Source organism: Melanotaenia boesemani, chromosome 11 (genome assembly GCF_017639745.1).
Source record: "Melanotaenia boesemani isolate fMelBoe1 chromosome 11, fMelBoe1.pri, whole genome shotgun sequence".
In the NCBI taxonomy this organism is placed as follows: domain Eukaryota; kingdom Metazoa; phylum Chordata; class Actinopteri; order Atheriniformes; family Melanotaeniidae; genus Melanotaenia; species Melanotaenia boesemani.
The window spans coordinates 34,446,592-34,473,634 of record NC_055692.1 but is presented as its reverse complement, the minus strand read 5'-3'; the positions used below and the strand labels follow the sequence as shown (position 1 = coordinate 34,473,634).

The following is a 27,043-nucleotide window of genomic DNA, read 5'->3' as shown; positions in this document are numbered from 1 at the left end:
GTGAGCGTGTTATGATATGCCAGAGCGGTATTCTTCATGTTATTTTTAGACAATGACATCTTCACTCTACTTGTGTGTAGGAAAAAAAAAGGTATTACATAATGACAGCAAAGTGATGCAGCTCACAAATCAGGCCCTCAATGAGTCAAAAACCTAACTTTCCGTCCTGTTCCTCCACATGGGTGGAGGACAGCCATCAGTGTAACACCAGGTGATCTCAGGTTGATGAAGCCAACGTGATGCCACCTGCTTGTTGTCAGAAAAAAACCTTGCTGACTGTTCGCCTCGCTAAAAACTCTGCTGTGAAGTGTTCTTGAACGTGGTCCTCCATTTCGCAGAGCACATATTCTTGATAACAAGCATGAGTGTGTGGGAGAGGCCGATGGGAATCAGCTTCCTGATGTGTGTGAGCAGCAGATCAGAACAGCTGCTAAAGCTTCTTTGTGTCTGTGTGAATTTATACACATGCAAACATGGTCATGAATACTGTAACAGCGTCTGCTTTTTATTCTACAGTTATTAACAGCAGATGTCTTTTCTGCATGTGAATCTTTTCTCATACTGTCCCACAGTCCTTCTTAAAATACGTAGGCTCATTATACAACCAAGCCTCAACAAATATGGAAAAAAGGCCAGTTCAGTCTCTACACAGCCAAATACTAATAAAATATCATTTGCTAAGTTTTAACCAGGCGGCAGCAGAGTCGCCAGGGGCTCGCTCAGTAGTAAACGTGAAACTGCAGAGCCACATCTGGATCGTCAGCCTTTTCCAGGAAACATGGAACATCTGGACCATAACGCCATTGATGAAATGTAAAAACACACCACGGTCATGTTGTTTGTGTGAGCTGTTAGATTGCATTAGGTAAGTAGGAATTATGTTTTTTTTTTTTACTTTCTTCTCCTCTCAAAAGCCCAACCAGGGACGGGAGTTGTGAATTAGCTTATTGCAATATATTCATTATGCAAACATCAGTTGTAGTTTATGTCTTCTACGTTTATTTGCATTGTTCCTGATAATTGAATAAACAAAGAATTAAAAGATTATGCAGCATAGAAATAAAAAGAAATTATTGGATTTTGTTAGATCAGAATATTGAAAATATACTTTTACAGAAAGCGTGAAGTTAAAAATTAAGACAAACTTTATCTCAAATACATTCATTCTCACCCTTTAATTAATTATTTAACCTCCTAAAATCCTCCCATTTTTGCCTAAAACTGATTTTTATAGATTAAAGGCTTGCTATAGATCAGCTATTTACTGGACCCCTGCTGATGTAAAAGGAGCGTTTTTGTTGCAGTATCATCTGCTACTGGACTACAGCTTCAAAGATAAATTCCATTTACCGGTCTGAAATGTGTGTTTACTGAATCTACAGTTATGATTGTAGCCTGGAATGGCTGCAGTCTGACATAATCACATCTGAAGAATCTTAGCTTTCCAACATGTAGGTCAGGAGTCTGCACCTTCAGTCCAAAGAGCCATTTTTCCCTCAACCAGCTAAATAAAACTCGTTTAGAGCCACAATCTATCTATCTATCTATCTATCTATCTATCTATCTATCTATCTATCTATCTATCTATCTATCTATCTATCTATCTATCTATCTATCTATCTATCTATCTATCTATCTATCTATCTATCTATCTATATATATATACACACACATATATATATTTATATATACTGTATTACTGGTAATTTTTTGTCATTATGTTGTGGAAATTCAATGTAATTATTCCATATATTTAAAAACATTAGTAAGTTCTTTGGCATTTTTAGCCATATATTAAGGGCCATTGTGGAAGGTCCAGAGAGCCTTTTTCGGCTCCGGAGCCGTAGGTTGCAGACCCCTGGTGTAGGTACATTAAATGGAAACTGAGGACGTCTGGTACCAACGGGTCAAAATATTAGAGGACAGAGGAATTATAAAAATGTTTGTAGCCAAAGCTTTGCCATATCAGAGCACTGCCAAACAAAAAAGATATCATAGACGCAAAAATCATTGGATTGAAGAACAAAAAAAATTCAAATGATGGATCAAGGAGGCCATTAAAAATCAGGAGGTGAGCCAAGAACACCATGAACTGCAATGAGGAGGCATTCATCCCACACATGGGATTCTCTCCTGCAAAGACCATCGGGCAGGATACACAGACAAAAATCTGTCAGATTGCTGCTGGTCACGCCTCCGGGATACCATCAGCTGATAAACACACGTCACGACACACGTCTGATGACGTTTTCTGAAGAAGACAGATGTTTCAGTCGAAACATATCAAGGTAAAATTACAACTCCTTAAAAACCTCTGATAAAAATTATTCTTACAACTACATGAGGAATCTGTGTGTGCATAGAACAGCTGAAGGTCAAACTGGATGCTGGTGATCTTGAGGTCCTCTGGCAGCGCTGCATTAAAAATATGATTCTACTGGAAACCACTGCATGGACATGGAAGACTTCCAGAAACCACTGTCTGTGAACAAAGTTTACTCTGAAATCCACAAATGCTCCATCATGCAAAGAAGAAGCCAGATGTGAACAGGATCCAGAAACACCGGCATCTTCTCTGGACCAAAGCTTATTTAAATGGTCTGTGGAAAACTGTTCTGTGGTCACATGGATGAAAATGTGATCTGGTTTGTGGAAAGCATGGACGGCGTGTCCTGCAGACTAAAGAGGAGAGGGAGCATCCAGCTTGTTATCGGTGGACAGGTGAAAAGCTGCATCTCTGATGGGATGGGGCTGCATTAGTGCTTGACCTTAGTACCTGTAGTTATAGTGAAATATGCCCATGTAAAGATGTTTCCAAACTTCATGCACTTAAATGGAGTAGAAAGTACTCAGTATTTCATGTATGTTTGTCAAAATGTTTATTTTTTTGTGTTTAAGAAAGTGATGGAGAATCTGAGAAGATTCCGTCATAGATGAAGAAGTAAAGGAAAGGAGCTGGCATTAGAGAGCTGAGGTGACAGTCAATTTAACTCACTTTATTCTTTCTGCACATCTACACACACACAGCACCAGCACAAAAGTGAAAAAAAAATTACATAAAGCTGCCATCAGAGTGTGAACATATATATAAACTGTTCACACACAGCGTGCAGCTGCAGATCAGGATATATCACACTCATGTAAAAACTCAGATTTTTAAACGTCTGGCTTCGACTGAGGATCATTCGTCTTTGGGAATGATTCACCTGTAATACAAATTTGATTTTGAAACTTGTCTTTTATCATAGAAATTACCTGTAGAAATGAATTAAAAATGTGTTAGATTATTTGAAAACATACAGTGATTAATCAACATACAAGTTAGCTCACACGACGATAACTTACACTACACTGCTCGCTGCTCATGCAAACCTGATCAGGACAAAGCTGAACTTACCCTCCCAGTGACAACAGCGCAGTCCTCGGCAGAAAGACTCCAGGGGCCTCATTTATCAATCTGTGTAGCAAACTACAGGTGCTGTAGGTAGTGAAAAAGGGAAATGCAGTGCACAAAAACTTTCAGATTTATAAAAGCAGGCGCACGCACATCCCACGCCTGTTTCCCTTCATAAATCAGAATAAACTCTAAAGTAACGTGAGGGAGCGCCGTGCCACGCACACATGGTGGCTATAAAAGGTCAGGTGAACACCTATAATAAATATTCATCATATCATTTCCGAAGGGCAAAAGGGAAGAAGCGGTATTTTTGGAATGTGAGACTGAGATCCTGATGGACCATGTTGAAAAATGTAAAAAGGTTTTATTTGGTGGGCACGGCGTCGGCATTACCAGTGTCAGAAAGGAGGTCAGATCGAAGGTCAAATCCCACAGCGGTGGGAGAAAAGCGTCTGCTAAATGACAATACTTTTTGTTTTAATTTATAAAAGAAATATGTGTAGATACATCTGAGATTGGCAGCAGTTTATTTAGTGTTTGTTTAGTGTTTTAGTCTGGTCCTGCTCTGCTGGAATGAAGGACCGAAGCTACTTTCCACACTGATGCTACATGCTGGCAGCAGACTGGCTCCTTATTTATCTGGATGGGTTTTATAACATGAAAGTTTTGTTTCACAATGACTGAACATGTTTTAGTTGTTGAGCTTCTTATTAATATCATCTCCCTTCTTCCTGAACATCCTGTTTTTTCCCCAGCGTGGCTCTTAGTAGAATTAATATGGAATGTGTCTTTATTCATTTCTGCAAACAGCTTTAATATCTAACACGTGGTGTGAAAGGTAATAGTGGATTGTGCACAAATGTCTCACATTTCACATCATTTCCTTGATTTTATTCTGGACCGTTGGTGCTGCAATTTCTCATTTTTCCAGATTTTGTGTGTATGCCTGGGTCAGAGTTGGAACATTTTCCAATCAAGTTTCGTTTTCATAAATTCCAATAATTGACTAATTGGCGTACGCCGGTTTCCGTTCCTACGCCAGCTTGATAAATGAGGCCCCAGATCTGAATCCCATTAACAAAACTAGATTGTTTCCATTAATATCGCCTCCAGGCTTTTGTAGGCTCTAAGAGATTTTCTGCATTAGGATGAGGGGAAAATGTAATCGTATATAAAGTCCGCTCCGACCGCCTCAAAAGTTTAAAAAGTACACAGGGGACATGATAAGAGTCGGAGATATTTAATCTATCTAGTTTCCTTGTAAATCGAATAGCGTCTTCTGATTTCAAATAAGACGTAAACTGTGACTCTAACTTCACAGCAGACGCCACTCATCTTGAAACAGATTTTCCTGCCAATATGGCGGCGTAAACAAAAAGTGCCACGTGACGTCCGGAGCTCTCTGGACCATTCTCACTGACATCACACTGTTCGTTTATGCCGCCATGTTGGTTGGCAGAAAGCTAGCTGGAACCCTGCTCCCGCTGTAGTGACTATTAACTTTCTGGTGCTAGAGGACTTGATACTTTCCAAACCACTTCCAAGGCACAGCATGGATGTATCGTTGCTTTTTGTTTGTTTTTTGTTTTTGTTTTTTTACATGAAAAGCTAGCCGTAGCAGCTGAGCCGGGTAGCAGTACACCTGCTTTGTTTATCTTTTTGCCACGAATCGCCAACTTGCAAGGTCTATAGATCAGAGTCCGTAGAAACAAGCGCTTGCACTCAAATTCACCTTAGAAACGCCTTTGAGGCTCCACAAGTGAACCCAAAGGTTGTATATTAAAGGAAGATGTCTCACTCAAGTTAAAAAACTTATTTATTTAAACAAATTGGACCTTTGTGAGTGATTTCCCACTAACACAGAGTCAAAGCAGCAGGATATAAGTTGGAATATAAGTGTGTCCACAAAAGAGAAAAGATAAGACAGACTTTATGATTTTTTTAAAGTTTTTATGGTTTTAATTCTGCTTTGTTTGGGTGGCAATGCTCAGTAGACGATGTCAGCTGAGGTTTTTTCTATCATTGTGGTACGATACATGGTTAATGTTACCAGGTACCGCAGTCACAGCGTTGTGTTTAGCTCACCTGGTAGAGCTGCCACTACATGGTTTCAGTTTCACTGCAGGACTTTTAGGATATAACAGAGTAATCACCATTAGGTCTGATGTTCAGCGAAGACACTTCAGCTACATTCACACTGCAAAAAATCACGGTACATCTGACTTTCTGTTCATTGTGAGCCATATCTTATTTATTTATTACAGTCTGAACAGCACAGATCAGATTTTTTTCCAATCATACAGTTAGCATTAATATATGGACAGGATAATGGACAGGAGGACAGTGGCTCCAAAGAAAACTTGGGAATTAACCTGATAGCGCCTCTGTGGAATGCTGCAGAACAAATCTAATCCACAGAGTCCCATCCCACAACCTAATGTACCTCCATCCAACATACCAAATCCAGGGACACCTTCAGACGTCCATAGCCCCACAGGTAAATGATGTAAAGGTAAATAAAATGTGAACCATACGTTTATTTCCAGGAGTAGAAGAGAGGAAAAGAACAGCTGTGATGATTACATAAACAAGGCTGAGTGAAGGACCTTCAGAATAGCCCCAGTATGCATCTGAGTGACCAGTACTGACGTCTGCGCTGGCCTTTTGTCCAGCACATTACCTCTCCTCCAGCATAAAAATATATCCAGCTTCATCATAGAAACAAATCCCTCCCTTTCTCTCCTATCCACCCACCCATCCTGCCCTACGCTAGACCAACTGAGAGCTCCGCTTCCTCCCACTCCAACCCAGCTGCAGCACTGTGGGGAAGCATATATAGCCTAAATCACACTTGATTGTCCCTCGCCTCAGCCAGCTCTGGCTCTGATCTTTGCCTCTCTTCAGCTGTGGATGGCTGTGAGCCTGCAGAAACATCAGGCCCAGAATAGAAAGCGGCTACTTCTGTTTCAGCCTCTAACTCATTGTTGGAACGCAGAGCAAAACAAGATGAATGGATGTGCCTGCGGAGACTTTCTTTATCCTCCACCATTTTCTGTCCGTCATTCGTTAGTGCAGCTCCAGTTACAGACGACCATTACACTCTCTAATCTGGGTCACCCCATTTATTGTCTGACTGGTACAATACTTTTACTGGGACTGTTACTGGCTGGATACACCCTTTCACTCTTTCCTACACCAGTCGCAAGTAATAAATCTTAGTCTAAATGTAACTTGAAGTTCTCAGTACGAAGACAATATTAAATATGAATAAAACTCATGAACATAAATTCTTAAATAAAAATACTTATATATATATATATATATATATATATATATATGAACAAAAGACTTATGGTGGACCGACTGTTTTACTGAACCCTTGTTGATGTAACAAGAGCTTTTTTTGTTGTATTATTTACTACTGGAGTTCAGTGTGGATTCAAAGACAAAAAATGAATTCTTATAATTATAATTATAAATCATGACTCTTAGCTTTCCAATGGTGTATAACATGTTTAGGTACTTGGAAGGTATACTGAATGAAATACATTTTTATTTGACATACTGGATATCTGGCAGCAACAAGTAAATAAATAAAAATATGATTAAAACAGATTATCTTTTTAAAATGATAAAATAATTAAACTACAAACTGACATAAAATTGTTTACATTTTTTCAGCTGAATCTAATGAAATATGACATATATTAGTAATACTATAATAATAAAACATAATGGTCAAAAACTTGCATTAAACCAGTAAAATATCAAAACACATCACCATCATTAACACTATCATCATCATCATCATCATCGTGACCTTTTTTTTATTTATTTATTTATATCTTTTTACTTTGGTGGTGTTAACCTGATCTGGTTTCCCCAGAATCCCCAGCGGCAGGAGAGGTAGCCAGAGCAAGAGGAAGCAACAGCTACCAGGAAACATAAGAACATTAACTAAACCAGGACATGAAATCGTCAAACACAACAAATAAAGATTAAATCAGAGAGACAGAACAAAAATACAAATCCGGAAGTAATGTTTTTTTAAACCGACGGGATGAATTAACCCCTTTATTTCCTCGTTTTAGCCTAGCATTTCATGTTTTGCTCTTTGTAAGGACGAACTGTGACCCTGACCTGTGGCATGTTTGTCATCTGCTGCCCCACTGCAGGTGGTTGAGTTTAGATGTGTTGGGCTTAGGTCCAGTTCACATGTCTTCAATACCGTTTATCTAAAAAGAGCAAAGCAAGCATTTTACATTCTTCCTTTACCACTAAAACCACAGTGGCTCTCAGGATCAGCACGTCCCACGCTGGGATTTTCCCACTCAAATCCTTCTGCATCAGTGTCCTCATGTTTATGTAAACGGAGTTCGTTGCACTGTTTTGTCTAATGACAATAAAGGCTTTGATTGATTGATTGATTGATTGATGCAAATTCATTTGACAGAAGATGTTGGACAGTTTCTTCATCCACGACATTAAACAAACAATAAATTGGGGGGGTTTGGGACCAGCTCGGGGGGTCGGATCTGCTCGGGCCCGGAGATGACGTCACAATAGGGCTAGGCCACTCGGGCAAACTCCATTTCACAAGCTCGGGTGTCTCTATTTATTAATAAATATTGAACACAAATTGGCAATCTTGTTCCCATGTGAGTTAATGAATTCGAGTATATAGATGATTTTATTGATTTATTTATGGTGTACAGTCTGAGATTATTTATTGGACCAAATATCTGTTCTAAAATTTATATCTAAAAATACAACTTCCTATTGATACACACATCAATCAAAAGGCAGTGAGCTCCCACCCTAATGTGAAAACATTTAACATTAAACCACACAATAAATAATTATAGATGGTTGCAAATTTCACGTTTTCCTTTTAAAATGTGGAAATCATTAACAATTAATCACTGATAAAAATGGAAAGAGTCACATCTTTTTCTCAGTGTAAATTTTATTTATATGAAAACACAGAAACACTAGAGCAATGAGCTGGTAGATGTGAAAGCACTGAGGGAGGCAGTGTCTGCTCCTTTCAACAGACAGAGTCGGGCTTGAAACACCACCAAGCGAAGTATGTCCTGGTAGTTTTAATACCGCAGATCATCTAACGCAGCAGGAAAAGCAACATTCATTTAGAGTGTATGTATAAGAACTGATAAGAACTGCCTGTGTTATGAATAAATGAACACACACTGGGATTCATATGTTGCAAAGATGAACTGAAGAGAGTCACTAACATTCACATTAGTCACACTGTTTCTTACTTTTAATTGTGTACTTTTTTATGCCTTCTGAATGGGGACATTTCTGCTCTCTGAACTTTTAGAGGTGATGTTCGGGCCGTGGTAAGTCCCGTTTGGTAGATATTGATGGATTTCTTTGTAAAAGTCATCCATGTTTCCTTCGTAGAAGAACTACAAAAACAGGCAAAAACTACTTCCATAATTTGACCAACCACAGTCTTCTGCTTAATCGTGCCAACCTTCAGCCAATCATACAGTGTGGCGTTGTCGGTGGTCACAGGGCTCCGAGCACATCTGGCACCTGGCTCAGTGGCTCAGGCTGTCCAACAGATTGGTGGTTCAAACCCTGCCTCCCCCAGTCAGTCTGTCCTGTCCTTGAGCAAGACATTTCACCCTCCTTGCCTTCAGTGTCAGCATCACCCGAGCATGAATGTTCGGAGGTGGTTGGAGAGCACGTTAGCGTGGATTGGCTGCCATGTTTCTGTCAGTCGGCCCTAGGATAGCTGTGGCTACACGTGTAGCTACTATCACCATGTAAGAATGAGGAGTGAATGAATAGTGGATACCAAGTAAAGTGCTTTAGGTGTCTTGAAAAGTGCTATATAATTCTAATTCGTTAATATGATCTGTCCCCACAATCATCCACCAGCAGACTCTTCCTGCCTGATTTCTTCTCTCTTCCTCTGTGGGTATTGAACCAGGCTACAGCATCCCGTCTGTTGGTGAACTCACATCAAGTTGAACTTTCTGTATTGTATGTATGGTATTTATATCATCATCTCTCTTCCAGAGACCTCCCACTCCTTTCAGCTTTGCTGTTTAAGCTGTGGTAGCTGCCTCGCCTTCTGCATGTGCTGTCACATCATTAAGTTGTTTTATGAGAGCAGGACAGAATTAGCCGAGGCCATAACGCCGACTCTCACTCTGACTCACTGGAGACACAGCAAAGACACCAGAAAACAGACAAAGAGGGACACATTTAGGCTAATTTAATACTCTTTTTCCCAATGAAGTCTACATATATTATCTTGTGACTTCCACTATCCCCCATAATACCATTTTAACAATATGTTCAGAAAGGGAGAATAATGTGTGGTTAGCCCAACATGAATGAATTCTTACCCAAAGACGAGCTTGTATTGGTGTGAACGTGAATGCTAACACAGCATCCTCCGTGTGGCCTTCTGAGCACTGTCTCACTATTTAGCAGGGTCCCATCTCTTATTTACAGGATTAACAGATCCTTCTGCACCTGAAAGTGAAGCTGTGACTGTACCACGTTTTAGAAGCTCAGTCAGCTTAATTCATCTCAGCCAACAGAGACAATGTGAATAATGTGAGATGCAAGAAGAAGAAAAAAGGTCTGGAGGAAGTTTATTTGCATTAGGTTAAGAAGTGTTTACATTTCCACCTGTCTGGCTAAACATGGACACATTAGTTAGTTTCCAAACCATTAAAGCTGTTCCTCTCTCCCCAGTCTCTGTTTGTTCTGCTCATCCTTGTTTTTGGCTCCTGCTGATGTAACCAGTGGTGTAGTGGTCCATGGAGAAGTGGGTATACTCAATTTTCACCACGTTTTTTTCCTTTTTTCCAAGTAGTCCAAAAAAAGCTGTTTTAGAAACAGTGACATGTTTAGACTACTATAGTTGTTTACCCAAAAATCCATCGTTTCTACTTGCTCACTGTTATAAAATGATTTATGACTTGATTAGGAGCAGTTTTTAGTTACTACTACTGGTCACACAAGCAGCATGGATGAATGTAAAATGTATTTACAATGAGGCACACATGGTGTTTCAGTAATTTTTTTTAACATTTATTTAAAGAAAATACTTCAAATCTGAGGTTGACAATGCATCCTTGTTCATTTTTCATCATAAATAAAACACACAAATCATTCTCTTCCAAACATAAAAAAAAATCTGATAAACTTAAAAGTAGTTAACTGGCAATCTACCTAAACTTACCTAATTTTTTGTTTTTGGATCCCAACCAGGGGTTCTTGGATTTGAAGTCTTCTGTTTGTTTAGCACTCCACAGGTCTGGCCAGTCATTATTTACGTCTAAATAAAAAAAAATAAAAATAAATATTTTGCATCTCCATGTCTCTCTCTCTCTCACATACACTCACAATAGTCATCAGCAAGACATGGATCATGGATCCCCCGATTTTCATAAACAACCAACATTCAAAATGAGGTGTTATCTGTCAAAATCACCATTTGTTGAGGCTTCACTTTTCAATAAGCTGGAGAATTTACTTCCTCTGTATGTTCTGACCTGGTGGTGGTAGACTGGGTTGACTTGCCTGGCTAGCGCCCAGGTGGGAGCTGCCAGGTTTGCTGGTTTCAGGGCTGGGGTCTGCCTGGGGCTGGTCTGGGCCTGATTTGTGCCTCTTTATAAAAAAATCTGCAATATCTCCCTTTCTTTTCATTTTTGTCTGTCCCTAAACAAAGTAAGACATTCTGATTAGACCTCAATATTGTTTTAGGCCGAATCTTAAACTATTTGTCCCAATTCTTGTGTTTTTAACTTACTGTACTGAAAAATCAACTACCAGCCTAGCTACTTTAAAATTAAAATTACCTTTAAATTAAACGTTATAATTTAGACCTTCACAGTAACAAACAAGCTTCATAGAAACTGAGATAATCAGTTTCATCTAACATTAGTCTGGTATGAAATTCTAATTAACACTTACTGAAAACCAACAATGGCGCGGTTTCCCCTCATTATTCCAATCTAGCTAGCTTCAGCAACCTAACATTAGGGTAACATTAGCCTTTCATAACGCTAGCAACTCGCACAGTTTAACTACTGGTGACAAAATCTCGTCTCTTCTAAATGTCTAGTCATATTGCCAGTAGGTTAAAACAATGACTTATTTGGAAACCACCTTAAAACTCACCTGCAGGATGATGTCCTTCATCAACTGGGTTGGCATACCGCCGCCTGCTGTCTGCCGTTAGCGAGTTTTTTTTTTTCCACTGGCACCTGAGGTGTTAGCAATATTTTTCTCGGCATGACCCGCCCTCCTCTGCCTCTGATTGGCTCATCTGTACTCATGTCTAAAGTTAACCAATCTAATCAGTGAAGGCTGCGAGTACCAGCCAATTAGAGGCAGAAGAGGGTGGGTCGTGGCTTCATGATCCTTAAGGAAAAAATGGGCTACCTGGCTCACAGATATTACTAAATGGTGCGCATCAGGGGGATTTAGAAGTGGGTATACGCAATGCTGACCGAAAAATAAGTGGGTATACGCAGTATACCGCCGTATACCCTGGACTACACCACTGGATGTAACTCATCACAAAATGCAGGAGCTGCAGGGAACATGTCCAGACTCGCTGCTGTAGAGTCACTGGTTCTGCAGGAGGATGATCTCTGGCTCACACTCTGATTTTTGCTTTTCTTTCTCTACCGTTTGCTTTCCAGGGTTCGTTGCTCCAGAAATCTTGGACAGCTCACGTCATCCTAAAGCCAAAATAATAAAAAAAAAAGTCTGAATTCTGCAGCTCTCATTTACATTTAGTATTTTTCACAATTTACACAGTTGCTCTCATTTTGGCTTCTCTTTCTGCCAGAAAAGCAGATTGTCACTGCTGCGAACAGACAGTTTAGAACATGGCTGACTGCAGAGCCTTCCTCACACTTCGTATCTGAGTTGTTTAAAATGACTCAAACACATCTTTGTGGTATATTGTTCATTAGTGACATGAGCAGTTCATGTCCTTTTTTCTAAACCACTTCTTTCAAATATGACACCATCATGGAGGCTTTCATTAGAAACACAATGCCAGAGGAAACCGGGACAGGAAAGGCTAAACTCTGCATATATTCATCACATAGAAGACTTCAGATTCAATAAGACAAAATATCATAAAACAATATATCACGGATACAAAAACTGGTCCGTGGATTGATGTACATTAACAGAAGTTATTACCTGTGTAATAGAAATAAATTTAATTTTTTTTCTCAAAAACTTCTCTCCCGGCAACTCATATGGAAGTCCATTTAGACCAAAACATCTGATTTTGAGTAATATGCTGAAATGGTTCAACAGGTCAAAACTGTCCTGCTGCAGAGTAACAGCGATCACTCACTGACAAACCAAAGGAAAACTCACACTGAATGTAAAAAAAGTTCATCCTTTCTCAACTCTAAGTGATCTGGTCCTTAGCACGTCTTAAAACCGAGGTAAATATAACCCTATAAGAGCAACACACACGTCATTTAACGAAAACTAAAAGTCAGAATCAGAGTGATGGTCCACCAGCTTGTAGAAGCTGGATTTTCTGGATGATGTTATCAGTCTCTCTCGTGGTTGTGGAGAAAGTTTTTCTCCACTCTTCTTTCCAGTGTTGCTTCAGGTGTTTGACATTTGCAGACCTGGTTTCTGCAGCTCTCTGAAGGTCCCACTGCAGCATGTCAGTCAGGTTGAAGTCTGGACTTTGACTGGACCACAGTGAGACCTCCTCTGCCTCCCCCTCCAGCCTGTTTGTGTCCTGCAGTCAGGTGAAGAAGCGACTGCAGAGACTGAACCAGAACACGGCTGCAGGTCCAGATAGTGTCAGACTTTGGATCATAGATCTGCTGCTGTGTTTGGGGTCATTGTCCTGCTTTATTAGACAGTTTCAGCCAAGCTTTACCTGTTGGACCGATGGACTCACGTCTGATTAGAATACTTTGGTATCCAGAAGAGTTCATGGTCCACTCACTGAGGTGGTCCTGTAGATGTCCTGTAGATGCAGAACAAGCCCAGATCATCATCCTCCACCACCATGCTGACAGCTGGTATGAGGTGTTTGTGTTGAAATGCTGTGTTTGGTTTTTGTGCATTTTCACCAAACATCTCCACTTTGCTCTGGTTTGTCCAAAGGACGTTGTTCCAGAAGTCTTGTGGTTTGCCCAGATGCAGCTTCGCCTAAGCTGTACTGCCATGTTCTTTTTAGAAAGAAGAGACTTTCTCCTGCAACCCTTCCAAACAAGACATACTGGTTTAGTCTTTTTCTAACTGGGCTGTCGTAGTCTCTAACATTTGAGATGTAGCTCTTGGGGTTTTTTTTCCCCACAAACTGACCTTGGACTGAACTTGCTGCGACGTCCACTCCTGGATGATTTGCAGCTGTCAGGAATTATTTCTACTTGTGGATAATCCTTCTCTGTGTAGAATGATGGACTCCAGGTAGTTTAGAAAAAACCCTTCTGTTCATGTTTCCTTGCCATTCACTGAGCCTGTTTACATGACCATCAAAATCTGATAACTGGACTTGAAAATATGGACCAGAGCTTTTAAAATTATAAATTTCACTGGTCATTGTCAACACATTAGATCTGATTTTTATAGTAATCTGATTACTCTCAGTTATGGGATGATGATGGTCATGTAAATGGACTCATTGTATTTACTTATATCTAAATACTCCAAACTTCTGTATTATGATAGATTAATTAAGTGCATTTGAATAGAGTTTTAAAATCTTTTGAGGAGAAGGTGGTTTTTCGTGAGCCCTCATTGGTTGGAGCTACATGTTGTGCAGAAGGCACAAATCTCAGATGTTTGACCTCCAGCCCATGACATGTGTCCAGTAGAGGACTTTCTTACTTCCTGGGCTATAAAAGATGTTGGCAGCAGAGCTAATCTAATAATATTTTCCTAGACATATCTGGCAAAGTGAATTAGATTTAACCAAATGGATTTAGTTGGAGACAGTCCCTTTATTGTTTTCAGTCTCTTCATTCTGCATCATTATGCTCTCCTGGTTTCTCAAGCATCAAATAAATGCCTGAGCGCCCACAGGGTTGGGCTGTACCAGCTTTATGGAAGAGTCCTCTGAGTAATACTCCAGGGCTGCTGTTCTCTTGCCTCCATATGGAAGAAGATTAAGAAGATAGCCAATTTCCCTCCTCAGCGATCAAAAATCGATTACGTTATTTAAACCCACCTTTTTTCCTTTCTGCTCACCAGAACTTATCTAACAGCTACAGCTGAGCGTTGTGTCTTCTGCTCTCCACCGTCCAACGGTTGTGTGATGTGAGGTTTGTTGATAGCTGTCTCTGCAGTGTTGAGGGAAGCTGAGTGTGTGTTTCAGCAGTTAAAATAAATATTCATGAAACTGACACAGTTACAGAAATTATGTTTTTTAGGCACTATTGTAGACCATAATCTAAACTGGAAATCACATATAAAATATATCAAAACTAATATGTCAAAATCTATTGCAATACTGTACAAAGTAAAGGACTATCTGTGTCAGACATCACTTTTTATTTTATATAACTCATTGATTGTTCCATATATGACCTATTGTGTAGGGATTTGGGGAAACACTTATCACACAAACACAAATTCATATTTCTTACTGCAAAAGAAGGCCGTACATATGATTTGTCAAAAAAATGTTTTGTGAACCAACATATCCACTATTTATTAAAACTTAGAGCTCTAGTAGATTGCAGCACAATTTAAATTATAAAGTTAATAATAATCAGTTGCCATTCTGTATCCAGAGGCTGTTTAAAAATAGGGAGAAATGTTCTGAACTTAGAGGAAATAAGATGTTTAGCAAACCCGAGGTACAGACAAATGTTAAGTTTCATTGTATATCTGTCACTGGCAGAGAGGATGAGTTGTTAATATGAACTGTTCTCTTGTTAAGAGAGGATCTGAACCAGGGAGGAGCAGAGCAGATGATGTTAAATGATTCCAGACGGTTGAGAAGAGTGATGAGGTTGATCGTGTTGAAAGCTGCAGTGAGATCGAGGAGGAGGAGGAAGCTGAGATGTCTGGAGTCAGATGAGGGAAGGAGGTTGTAAACAGGGCTGTTTCGGTCCTGTGATGGGAGCGAAAGCCGGATTGGAAGATTTCAAACAGATCGTTGTTGATGAGATGGGACATGAGTTGAGTGGTGGCTCGTCGCAGGGTCTTTGAAGGAAAGCGAAGGTTGGAAATGGGCTGAAAGTTTGACATCAGGACTGAGGGTTGGTTTTATGAGGATGGAGGTGATGGCAACCAGTTTAAGTGAGTGAGGGACAGAACCAGAACTGAGGCAAGACTTGATGATTTGTAGACGAGATGGACTCAATCACTTCACGCCTAGTGTCACAAATTTTAAACAAACCTCTTTATTTATTTTATTTTTTTTTTGTTTTATTGATAGTTTTTTTTTTTAATTACCATTATTTATATATTCATTCTTATTTGTTCAGTTATTAATTCATTTAACATTTAATTGTGATTTCATTCCAGGCTTTTTTTTTTACGTCTTTCCCTGTATTTCTTTTGTTTTTAAAGAATTGTAAATAAATTCAGACGTTAAGGGGTGAGGACAGAGAGGCCGTGGACTCCTGGCTCATGAGCTAAACTAATTCCTCCAAACGAAGTGATGGAGCTGTTCCCACATCTTATGTTTTCTGGTGTTTTCTGTCTGATTTAGACCGTCCCTCTTTTATCAAATGAACATACGACGAAAATCACGACCATTTTCACACAAGGCATTTATTCATTTGGACGTGAATGTGGGATACGATCAAATCTCACGACAGGTCTGAAATTGTGTACACAAGTTTGAGTCGGTGTGGGTTAGCAGTTCAACACAGCAGATGCTGAAAATAATAATTAAACAAACCTCAAACCGTCATCTCAGCATAAGCAGCCACATTTTCAGTACTTTTCAGAATTAACCCATTTGCAAAAAAAAAGCAAAAAAAAAAAAGAAAAAAGAAAAAAAAGCACATTAAAATGGATTCCCAAAACGAATAAAATAAAACAGCTCAATGATACTGCTTGGAGTGCACACCGATGCACTCAAAAAAGGATTTGGGAAAATAAAAATGATAAACAGTCTAAGCTCAGACATGACAATTAGAACAGCTCAAATTTAATAGGCCCATAAATCATTCATTTGAAATGATAAATACAGAGATCTGTGTTTGCAAACAAACTCATACCAATATTCACTCTTGGAGCATCTCATCACCCCGCTGGCAAACCTGCCACAGAGCCGGAGCGACCGCGGTGAAGTTGGTTTTAGGTTGGATATTCGACAGACATTCATCATTTCGTGTTCAATAGCTTCCGTTTCACGCGACCAAAACACACAATTCCTGACCTGTATTATAGCACAAGATGAGACAAACAAGACACACCCCTTTTGATTAATTTTGAAAGCTCCTTCTGTTTTTTATAATTTTTTTACAGTAAAAATATCAATATTTCTTCAATAGCTTCCACATCATGAGACCGAGGGGCCCCAATCCTCAACTAAATTATTCTACTGAGACAAACAAACAAGACACACCCCTTTTGATTTTTTTTGAAAGCTCCTTCTGTTTTTTAAAATTTTTACAGTAAAAATATCAATATTTCTTCAATAGCTTCCACATCATGAGACCGAGGGGCCCCAAACCTCAGCTAAAATATTCTATTAAGACACACAAACAAGACACACCCCTTTTGATTCATTTTGAAAGCTCCTTCTGTTATTTATAATTTTTTTACAGTAAAAATATCAATATTTCTTCAATAGCTTCCACATCATGAGACCGAGGGGCCCCAAACCTCAACTAAATTATTCTACTGAGACAAACAAACAAGACACACCCTTTTTGATTTTTTTTTAAAGCTCCTTCTGTTTTTTAAAATTTTTACAGTAAAAATATCAATATTTCTTTAATAGCTTCCACAAATTGTGACCGAGGGGCCCCAAACCTCAACTAAATTATTCTACTAAGACACACAAACAAGACACACCCCTTTTGATTTTTTTTGAAAGCTCCTTCTGTTTTTTTAATTTTTTTTTACAGTAAATATATCAATATTTCTTCAATAGCTTCCACAAATTGTGACCGAGGGGCCCCAATCCTCAACTAAAATATTCTACTGAGACACACAAACAAGACACATCCCTTTTGATTCATTTTGAAAGCTCCTTCTGTTTTTTAGCGTGTGTCTACCCTTCGCCGAGAGGCGTGGGTAACCGTTGAACCCCACTAGTGATATGGATTGGGGATTGCAATTATTTCCCATGAACGAGGAATTCCCAGTAGGCACGGGTCATAAACTCGCGTTGATTAAGTCCCTGCCCTTTGTACACACTGCCCGTCACTACTACCGATTGGATGGTTTAGTGAGGTCCTCGGATCGGCCCTGCCGGGGTCGGTCACGGTCCTGGCGGAGCGCCGAGAAGACGATCAAACTTGACTATCTAGAGCAGGCATGTCAAACTGGTCCAGCAAAGGGCCGTGTGGCTGCAGGTTTTTGTTCCAGCCAGCCAAGAGCACACAGTTTGACCAATCAGCTGTCTGAAGACTGAGATCAGTTGATTGAATCAGTCAAATCTGGTGTGCTGCTGCTTGGTTGGAACAAAAACCTGCAGCCACACGGCCCTTTGCTGGACCAGTTTGACATGCCTGATCTAGAGGAAGTAAAAGTCGTAACAAGGTTTTCGTAGGTGAACCTGCAGAATGATCATTAACGGTTGAGCACCCCACGCGGGGCCTCTCCAACCAGCCGAACCTGCCGAGGGGACGGACCCCGGCTCTCTCCCCGAGAGCCCCAGGGCCCGCCCCCGTGGATGGACTGGCGTGACAGGATGGAGGCGTGCGTGCCCGAGCTCTCCTGCGGGCGGAAGAGGGGTCCCTCCAGGGTCCCCCTCTCTCCGCCCGAGTGCCCTCAGGTCCCGTCGCGTCTCCCCTACCTCCGCCGACCCTTCCCCGCTGCAAACTCCACCCTGGTCCGAGCCCCGGCCAGCCCGTCAGACTCCCTGGCTCGGCCCCCTCTCCGGGACCGACCCCTCAGCATGCTCACTCCCGCCAGCCCGTCCGAGGGCCTGACGGACCTGCCGTCGGGGCGCGCGTGGGAGCGTCTGGGCGGTGTCCACGCAGAGCGGGCCCGGCCTGCGTCCGGCGGAGACCCGGTCAGGGCTCTGCACTCGGAACCTCTCGAACGGTCTCGCCCTGGCCGTCCCGCCGCGTGCCTCCGGGTACCCAACTCTGCTCCATCCTCCGGAGGGAGCCAGGGGGGTTTAATGTCTCCGCCCTGTGGACCGGCTCTTACTCTGTCCTCGACGGAGGGGCGCGGCCCGAGATGCGGAGCGCCTGGGCAGTTCGCTGAACCTGTCCAACCCCCAGTCTCAGAAGCTTGGCCTCCAACCTGAAAACGAAAACTGTACAACTTTTAGCGGTGCATCACTCGGCTCGTGCATCGATGAAGAACGCAGCTAGCTGCGAGAACTAATGTGATTTGCAGGACACATTGATCATCGACACTTTGAACGCACATTGCGGCCCCGGGTTCCTCCCGGGGCTACGCCTGTCTGAGGGTCGTTTTGCCATCAATCGGAGGAGCCTCTCCTCCGTGGCTGGGGCTGTTGCAGGCCGCCTACGGCGCGCCTTCATCCCCCTAAGTTCAGACCTTCCGGGACTCCCGGTGCGGCGCGTTGGGCCCGCCTCTGGCGCGGCCCCCTCCAAGCGTCCGCTCCGTCCGACCCACCCTCTCTCCCTCCTTCCCCGGCTCCGGGGAAGGGGCGCCACTCCCGTCGAGCCCCTGGCATGAGTCGGGCGCGGCTGCCGGTGGACCCTCCAGTCTCCGAGCTGACCGCGTTACGCGTGTGAACCACAGGGAAAACTTGGCGAGAGCGGACCGCCCTTAGTGGGGGACTGTGGGGTGCCGGACGGCTGCCAGCGCGCAGGGGGGGGGGGGGGGGTGACCCACTTCGTATACAACCTCAGATCAGACGAGACGACCCGCTGAATTTAAGCATATTACTAAGCGGAGGAAAAGAAACTAACAAGGATTCCCTCAGTAGCGGTGAGCGAAGAGGGAAGAGCCCAGCGCCGAATCCCCGTCTGACTGGAAATGTGGCGTACAGAAGACCGCTCGACCGATGTCGGTCAGGGTCCTGAGTCCTTCTGATGGAGACTCAGCCCGTGGACAGTGTGAGGCTGGTAACGGTCCCCGGCACGGTCTTCTCGGAGTCTGGTTGTTTGGGAATGCAGCCCAAAGCGGGTGGTACACTCCATCTAAGGCTAAATACCGGCACGAGACCGATAGTCGACAAGTACCTTAAGGGAAAGTTGAAAAGAACTTTGAAGAGAGAGTTCAAGAGGGTGTGAAACCATTAAGAGGTAAACGGGTGGGGTCCGCGCAGTCCGCCCGGGGGATTCAACCCAACGGGTCAGGGACGGCCGCCCGGTGCGGAATGATCCCCGCCGCTTCTCCTCTCGGGGGGCAGGGACCTCTCCCCGGCGTAGGCTGGCCCTCGCCGGGCGCATTTCCTCCGTGGCGGTGCGCCGCGACCGGCTCCGCGGCGGCCAGAAAGGGCTCGGGGACTCTGGTTGTCCTCCAGCCAGCTGGGTGCGGGCCTCCAGCTGCAGCAGGCTGGCTGGGGAGGAGTGGGACTGGGGCCCTGGAGGTCCTCCAGCAGGCCGGGTGCCTGCTGGATGTCTGGTGGAGGTCATGCGGACCTGACGCAGCAGCAGCAGGCTGGCTGGGTGTGTCTGTGACTGGGGCCCTGGTGGTCCCCCCCAGCAGGCTGGGTGTCTGCTGGAGCTATTGAAGAAATATTGATATTTTTACTGTAAAAAATTATAAAAAACAGAAGGAGCTTTCAAAGTAAATCATAAGGGGTGTGTCTTGTTTGTGTGTCTCAGTAGAATAATTTAGTTGAGGTTTGGGGCCCCTCGGTCTCATGATGTGGAAGCTATTGAAGAAATATTGATATTTTTACTGTAAAAATTTTGTAAAAAACAAAAGGAGCTTTCAAAATGAATCAAAAGGAGTGTGTCTTGTTTGTCTGTCTCAGTAGAATATTTTAGTTGAGGTTTGGGGCCCCTCGGTCACAATTTGTAGAAGCTATTGAAGAAATATTGATATTTTTACTGTAAAAATTTTGTAAAAAACAGAAGGAGCTTTCAAAATGAATCAAAAGGGGTGTGTCTTGTTTGTGTGTCTCAGTAGAATATTTTAGTTGAGGTTTGGGGCCCCTCGGTCACAATTTGTGGAAGCTATTGAAGAAATATTGATATTTTTACTGTAAAAAATGATAAAAAACAGAAGGAGCTTTCAAAATGAATCAAAAAGGGTGTGTCTTGTTTGTCTCATCTTGTGCTATAATACAGGTCAGGTTTTGTGTGTTCTGGTCACGTGAAACGGAAGCTATTGAACACGGAAATGATGAATGTCTGTCGAATATCCAACCTAAAACCAACTTCACCGCGGTGCCGGACCGCAGGTTCAACAGTACGCACACACACACACGTGCGCGGTGGAGTGCTGCGTCAGGTTGCTGAAGGGAGGGTGGATGCGTCTCGGACCAGCGAGGTGAACGCTCCTTTAGTCTCTGGAGAAAGTCTGCGACATTATTCTGTCCTGTGCATCCTGCACACACCATGTTCTGTTAGTGGAGCCTTTTGATGCCCCGGCGCAGCCAGAGGAGCAGATGTCCAGAGAACCAGCCCAGCACAGCCTCCACTGGGGAGGAGGAGCCAGGAGCTGATCCGCTGTTTCCATACCGAAAAGTTGTATAACTGCTCTATTTAATCAGTAGGCTAATGTTTCCCATGCATTAAATGTGCAGTTCTTTACTGGACGAGAGGAAATATAATTTTCTCCTTTGGAGGCTAAAAGTGGCTTCATAGAACAGAACCCTGAACACAACAATGCTAAGCTACAGCAAGTAAACTCAGACTTCGTCTGTTTGAAAAAGTTTTATTCGCTGTTTTTATCTTTTCATCAGTCTCATCGTGTAGTTTATATTTTCTAGTGCACAAAGTAAAGAATTGTAACTTTTCAGGCATGGGCTGTTATTTAATGTGCCACAATTTTCACTGCTTTTTACTGAGGTTGTCATGACGACACCTCTGGAGCTGTCCATGGACCAGTGTTAACTAGCATCTAACCTCAGGAAGAGGTTGCTGGTTCAAATCTCAGTCTGAGCCCTGTGGAGTTCTGGGATGATCTTCCCAGGTCAACGTTAGTATTTTCAGAAAGACATGTTCCAGTTCTGGTTCTGGTTCTGGTTTGGGACTGAAGTCTCAGAACCTCTGTGCTTTCTGGTGAACCGGCCCATGTTCACATCAGTTTATCCAGAACCAAGGTGGTTCAGTTTGAAACACACATGTAATGCGCTTGTGTGAACATTGACAGGCAGCACTGGTCTGGCCTCTGCTTTCTTTTCATTTTTCTTTTCTTTTTTTTTTTTTTTTGTTTTGTTTTAGCTTTACCGAAATATCAGGGGGACAGTGGTCTGTGTTCAGGTAAATCCAGCCATTACATACTGACGCTTTGTGAAAAAAAAAACCAAAAAAACCACAGTTTGTTGGTTCCAGGTGAGAGGAGACTTTTTTCTGTGAGTATTTCATTCACACTTGAAGATTGTCTCCTGGTCAGGCAGAAATCTTGAAGACAGGTTGAACACTACTAATGTTCATATTAAAGCTTTGTGTAGGATTCTGTTATCAACTAAATTTGTTATAAAACATGAACAAAATTTATTTAATAAGGGACAGTCAACTCATTTAGTGTCAGTGGCTGTATTAACCAGTGATAACGTAGCAGTAAACCAGTGGCTTTTTTATCTCACTCCTATAAAAAAGTCTTTGAACTTTTTCCATTTTAGGGACTTTGTATGATAGAGAGAAAGAAGCTTAATGGAGATGTAGTCTGCTGTGTGGGAGTTACATCCTCTCCAGCATCCCTTTACACATGTTACAGGATGCTCAAATCATTATGTAAAATACTGTTTTTCATTTTTCTGTCAGACTCCTGAATGGCAGCAAACAGCTTCCTTATTTATCAGTCATGTTTGTTTAGTCATTTTCTCGACATGTAACTAAGAGTTGATCCAAACCACTCATCCTTGTTGAAGACCAGGACCAAGGAAAGTGGAAGAAGGGCTGTTCTCAGGTTCCACAGCATCTATCACCAGCTGTTTGACTGCATAGCTCAGTGCTGCATTCATGGACTGTGGGATCTTAGAGATTTGTTCACTGTTTAATGTTCACTGTTGGATCATTTCTGACAATGTTTCTGGTGTCGACGTTCCAGCAGATTATTTTGTTTCATTATTTTGTTGAAACCACGTCGTCCACATGACGACAAGATGATCAACACTGGGCCACTTTTTAAAGACCATCCACCCACCCACCTATCCATCCATCCACCTATCCATCCATCCATCCATCCATCCATCCATCCATCCATCCATCCATCCATCCACCCACCTATCCATCCATCCACCTATCCATCCATCCATCCATCCATCCATCCATCCATCCATCCATCCATCCACCCACCCACCCACCCACCTATCCATCCATCCATCCATCCACCCACCTATCCATCCATCCATCCATCCATCCATCCATCCATCCATCCATCCATCCATCCACCCACCTATCCATCCATCCACCTATCCATCCATCCATCCATCCATCCATCCATCCATCCATCCACCCACCTATCCATCCATCCATCCACCTATCCATCCATCCATCCATCCATCCACCCACCCACCCACCCACCCACCTATCCATCCATCCATCCATCCATCCACCCACCTATCTATCCATCCATCCACCCACCTATCCATCCATCCACCTATCCATCCATCCATCCATTCATTCATCCATCCATCCATCCATCCATCCATCCATCCATCCATCCACCCACCTATCTATCCATCCATCCACCCACCTATCCATCCATCCATCCATTCATCCATCCATCCATCCATCCATCCATCCATCCATCCATCCATCCATCCATCCACCCACCCACCCACCTATCCATCCATCCATCCATCCATCCATCCATCCACCCACCTATCCATCCATCCACCTATCCATCCATCCATCCATCCATACACCCACCCACCCACCCACCCACCTATCCATCCATCCACCCACCCACCCACCCACCTATCTATACATCCATCCACCCACCTATCCATCCATCCATCCACCTATCCATCCATCCATCCATCCATTCATTCATCCATCCATCCATCCATCCATCCATCCATCCATCCATCCATCCATCCATCCATCCATCCACCCACCTATCTATCCATCCATCCACCCACCTATCCATCCATCCATCCATCCATCCATCCATCCATCCATCCATCCATCCATCCATCCATTTATCCATCTATCCATCCATCCACCCACCCATCTATCTATCTATCCATCCACCCACCCACCACCTATCCATCCATCCATCCATCCATCCATCCATCCATCCATCCATCCACCCACCCACCCACCCACCTATCCATCCATTCATCCATCCATCCATCCATCCATCCATCCATCCATCCATCCATCCACCCACCCACCTATCCATCCATCCATCCATCCATCCATCCATCCATCCATCCATCCATCCATCCATCCATCCATCCATCCATCCATCCATCCATCCATCCATCCACCCATCCATCCTAAAGACCAACCTGACTAATGTTTTGTTTGCTTTTTACTAGATCTCATTATCATGACATTAAAGTACATCCCTCACATGTACCAGAGGATCCATAGTCTCTCCCTCCTGTTCCTGTAGGTCCTGAAGGGGTGCAAGAAGCTGACCATGTCAGTGTGCTCCATGGCTCAGATCCCTGGAGGTTACATCACCAACCATGTCTACAGCTGGGTGGACCCTCAGGGCAGGAGTGTCTCCCCACCACCTGATAGCCAGGAGGCAAACCAGAGGCAAGGCCATGGCCTGGAGGAGAGGACGGTAAGACCAACAACTGGCCTTTGCTACTGTGACATTATTCCAGTTTCCAGGACTGGAACTGTGGGTACTGGGCACATGGACATACATACATACATACAGACATACAGACATACAGACATACAGACATACAGACATACATACATACAGACATACAGACATACATACATACATACATACATGGATGGATGGACGGACGAACGGACGGACTGATTGATTGATTGATTGATTGATTTTAACTTGCTTTCACAGACCTGAAGGGCAACAATAATCAACAAGTTGTTTGTTCCACTCAGGACGAACCGGTCATGACTGGTCTGAGAGTCATTTGAAAAACAAAACACATCTTCTCTTAATTTCAAAGCTTTCAGGACATAATAAATAAATAATAATTTGGCTCTTCTATTTCCAAAAGTTAAATCACAACACATGACATATTACAACATATCACTATTATTTATGATCAAACCTCTGAGTAAAGTGAATGATGTAGATCCATCGTGATGACCTTTGCCCTCTGACCTGGTGAGGTTGTTCCAGTTAGAAAAAGACTGCATGGTCCGTTTGGAGGAGGTGCAGAGAGTCTGCCGTCTTGCAGCCAAAGCACCTGGTCATGTTGCACGAAAGCCATCTTTTAACATTCTTGGAGAGTATCAGCATAAGGTGTTGGTGAAGCAGGCGAGCAAGTCAAAACTAAAGAACAGCATACTTTTGCTCATATTCAGATGAATTTGGATGACTTGAAGGAGAGCTAATTAAATTAAAGAATAGAAGTGGGATTTCTGGACCGTGGCCCAAAGCCTGAAGCTACCACAGATGCAAAGTGAAAAAATGGGATGAATGGAAGATTTGTTGGCCTCTTAACGTGCCAGCTGTCTGTGTTGTGCATCATCTTCAGCCATGCCTACATCTCCAACCATCTGCAAGGATGCTCTGCATCAAACTACAATGTCACAATGCTTCAAGATCCCATTCTTGTCACCAAACACAGAGACAGATGGTGTACGTATGAGATAAAATTAAAAGCTTTAGAAGTTTAGTGATCACGTTCTGAAAACCCAAATACAGATCTAATGAAATGATTTGTTCATTTAGCTGCAACTTAAACATCTTCTGACATCCTCACAGTGTGAGATGATAGTTGGAGCATCGTGTTGCATCTCATAAACTACTAACAATGATCATTTCAGTTTAGTCTGTATAGCTGTTTAAAATACAAATGACAAATATTTTATTCCAACAGAACATTGATACATCAGATGCTGAAACAGAGATATTTTATCATTTCATGGAAAACTATGAGCTCATTTTGAATCTGATGGCAGCAACAAATGGCTGGAAAAGTAACTAGTAACTCTCTCTCTCTCTCTATCTCTATCGATGTCTCTCTCTCTCTCTCTCTATCCCTGTCTCTCTCTCTCTCTATCTCTTTCTCTCAATAACTCTATCTCTGTCTCTATCGCTGTCTCTCTCTCTCTCTCTCTCTCTCTCTATCTCTATCGCTGTCTCTCTCTCTCTCTCTCTATCTCTATCGCTGTCTCTCTCTCTCTCTCTCTCTCTGTCTCTATCGCTGTCTCTCTCTCTCTCTATCTCTATCGCTGTCTCTCTCTCTCCAACTCTATCTCTATTGCTCTCTCTCTCTCTCTCTCTCTCTCTATCTCTATCTCTAATGCTGTTTTCTCTCTCTCTCTCTCTCTCTCTCTATCGCTTTTTCTCTCTCTCTCGCTCTCTCTCTATCTCTATTGCGCTTACTCTCCGTCTCTCTCTGTCTCGCTCTCTCTCTCTCTCTCTCTCTCGCTTTCTCTATCTCTCTATCTCTCTCTCTATCTCTATCTCTATCTCTATCACTGTCTCTCTCACTCTCTCTCTCTCTCTATCTCTATCGCTGTCTCTCTCTCTCTCTCTCTATCTCTCTCTCTATCTCTATCTCTAACGCTGTCTCTCTCACTCTCTCTCTATCTCTATCTCTATCCCTGTCTCTCTCTCTCTCTATCTCTATCTCTAACGCTGTCTCTCTCACTCTCTCTCTATCTCTATCTCTATCCCTGTCTCTCTCTCTCTCTCTCTCTCTCTATCTCTATCTCTATCGCTGTCTCTCTCTCTCGCTCTATCTCTGTTGCTCTCTGTCTCTCTCTCTCTCTCTCTTTATCTCTATCTCTAACGCTGTTTTCTCTCTCTCTCTCTCTATCGCTTTTTCTCTCTCTCTCGCTCTCTCTCTATCTCTATTGCACTTACTCTCCGTCTCTCTCTGTCTCGCTCTCTCTCTCTCTCGCTTTCTCTCTCTCTATCTCTCTCTCTATCTCTATCTCTATCGCTCTCCCTCTATCTCTGTTGCTCTTACTCTCTGTCTCTCTATCTCTATTGCTCTTACTCTCTGTTTCTCTCTCTTTGTCTCTCTCTCTCTCTCTCTCTCTGTCTCTCTCTCTCTCTCTTTATCTCTCTCTCTCTCTTTATCTCTATTGCTCTTACTCTCTCTCTCTCTCGCTCTCTTTATCTCTATCGCTCTCTCTCTATCTCTATCTCTATTGCTCTTACTCTCTGTCTTTCTCTGTCTCTCTCTCTCTCTCTTTATCTCTATTGCTCTTACTCTCGGTCTCTCTCTCTGTCTTTCTCTCTCTCTCTATCTTTATCTCTATTGCTCTTACTCTC

General features: G+C 42.6%; 1 protein-coding gene and 1 non-coding gene across 2 annotated transcripts in view; both read left to right on the top strand.

The window, feature by feature from the left end:
- Positions 1–27,043, top strand: part of LOC121649043 (whirlin-like) — a 101,739-nt gene that overhangs the window by 21,864 nt on the left and 52,832 nt on the right. The window contains exon 2 of the mRNA XM_041999573.1: positions 24,221–24,397. Within this exon, the coding sequence (XP_041855507.1) occupies positions 24,221–24,397 (177 nt within the window). The remainder of the gene's footprint in view (positions 1–24,220; positions 24,398–27,043) is intronic.
- Positions 18,831–18,984, top strand: LOC121649719. The gene has a single exon (XR_006012153.1). It is a non-coding gene; the product is annotated as a 5.8S ribosomal RNA (ribosomal RNA).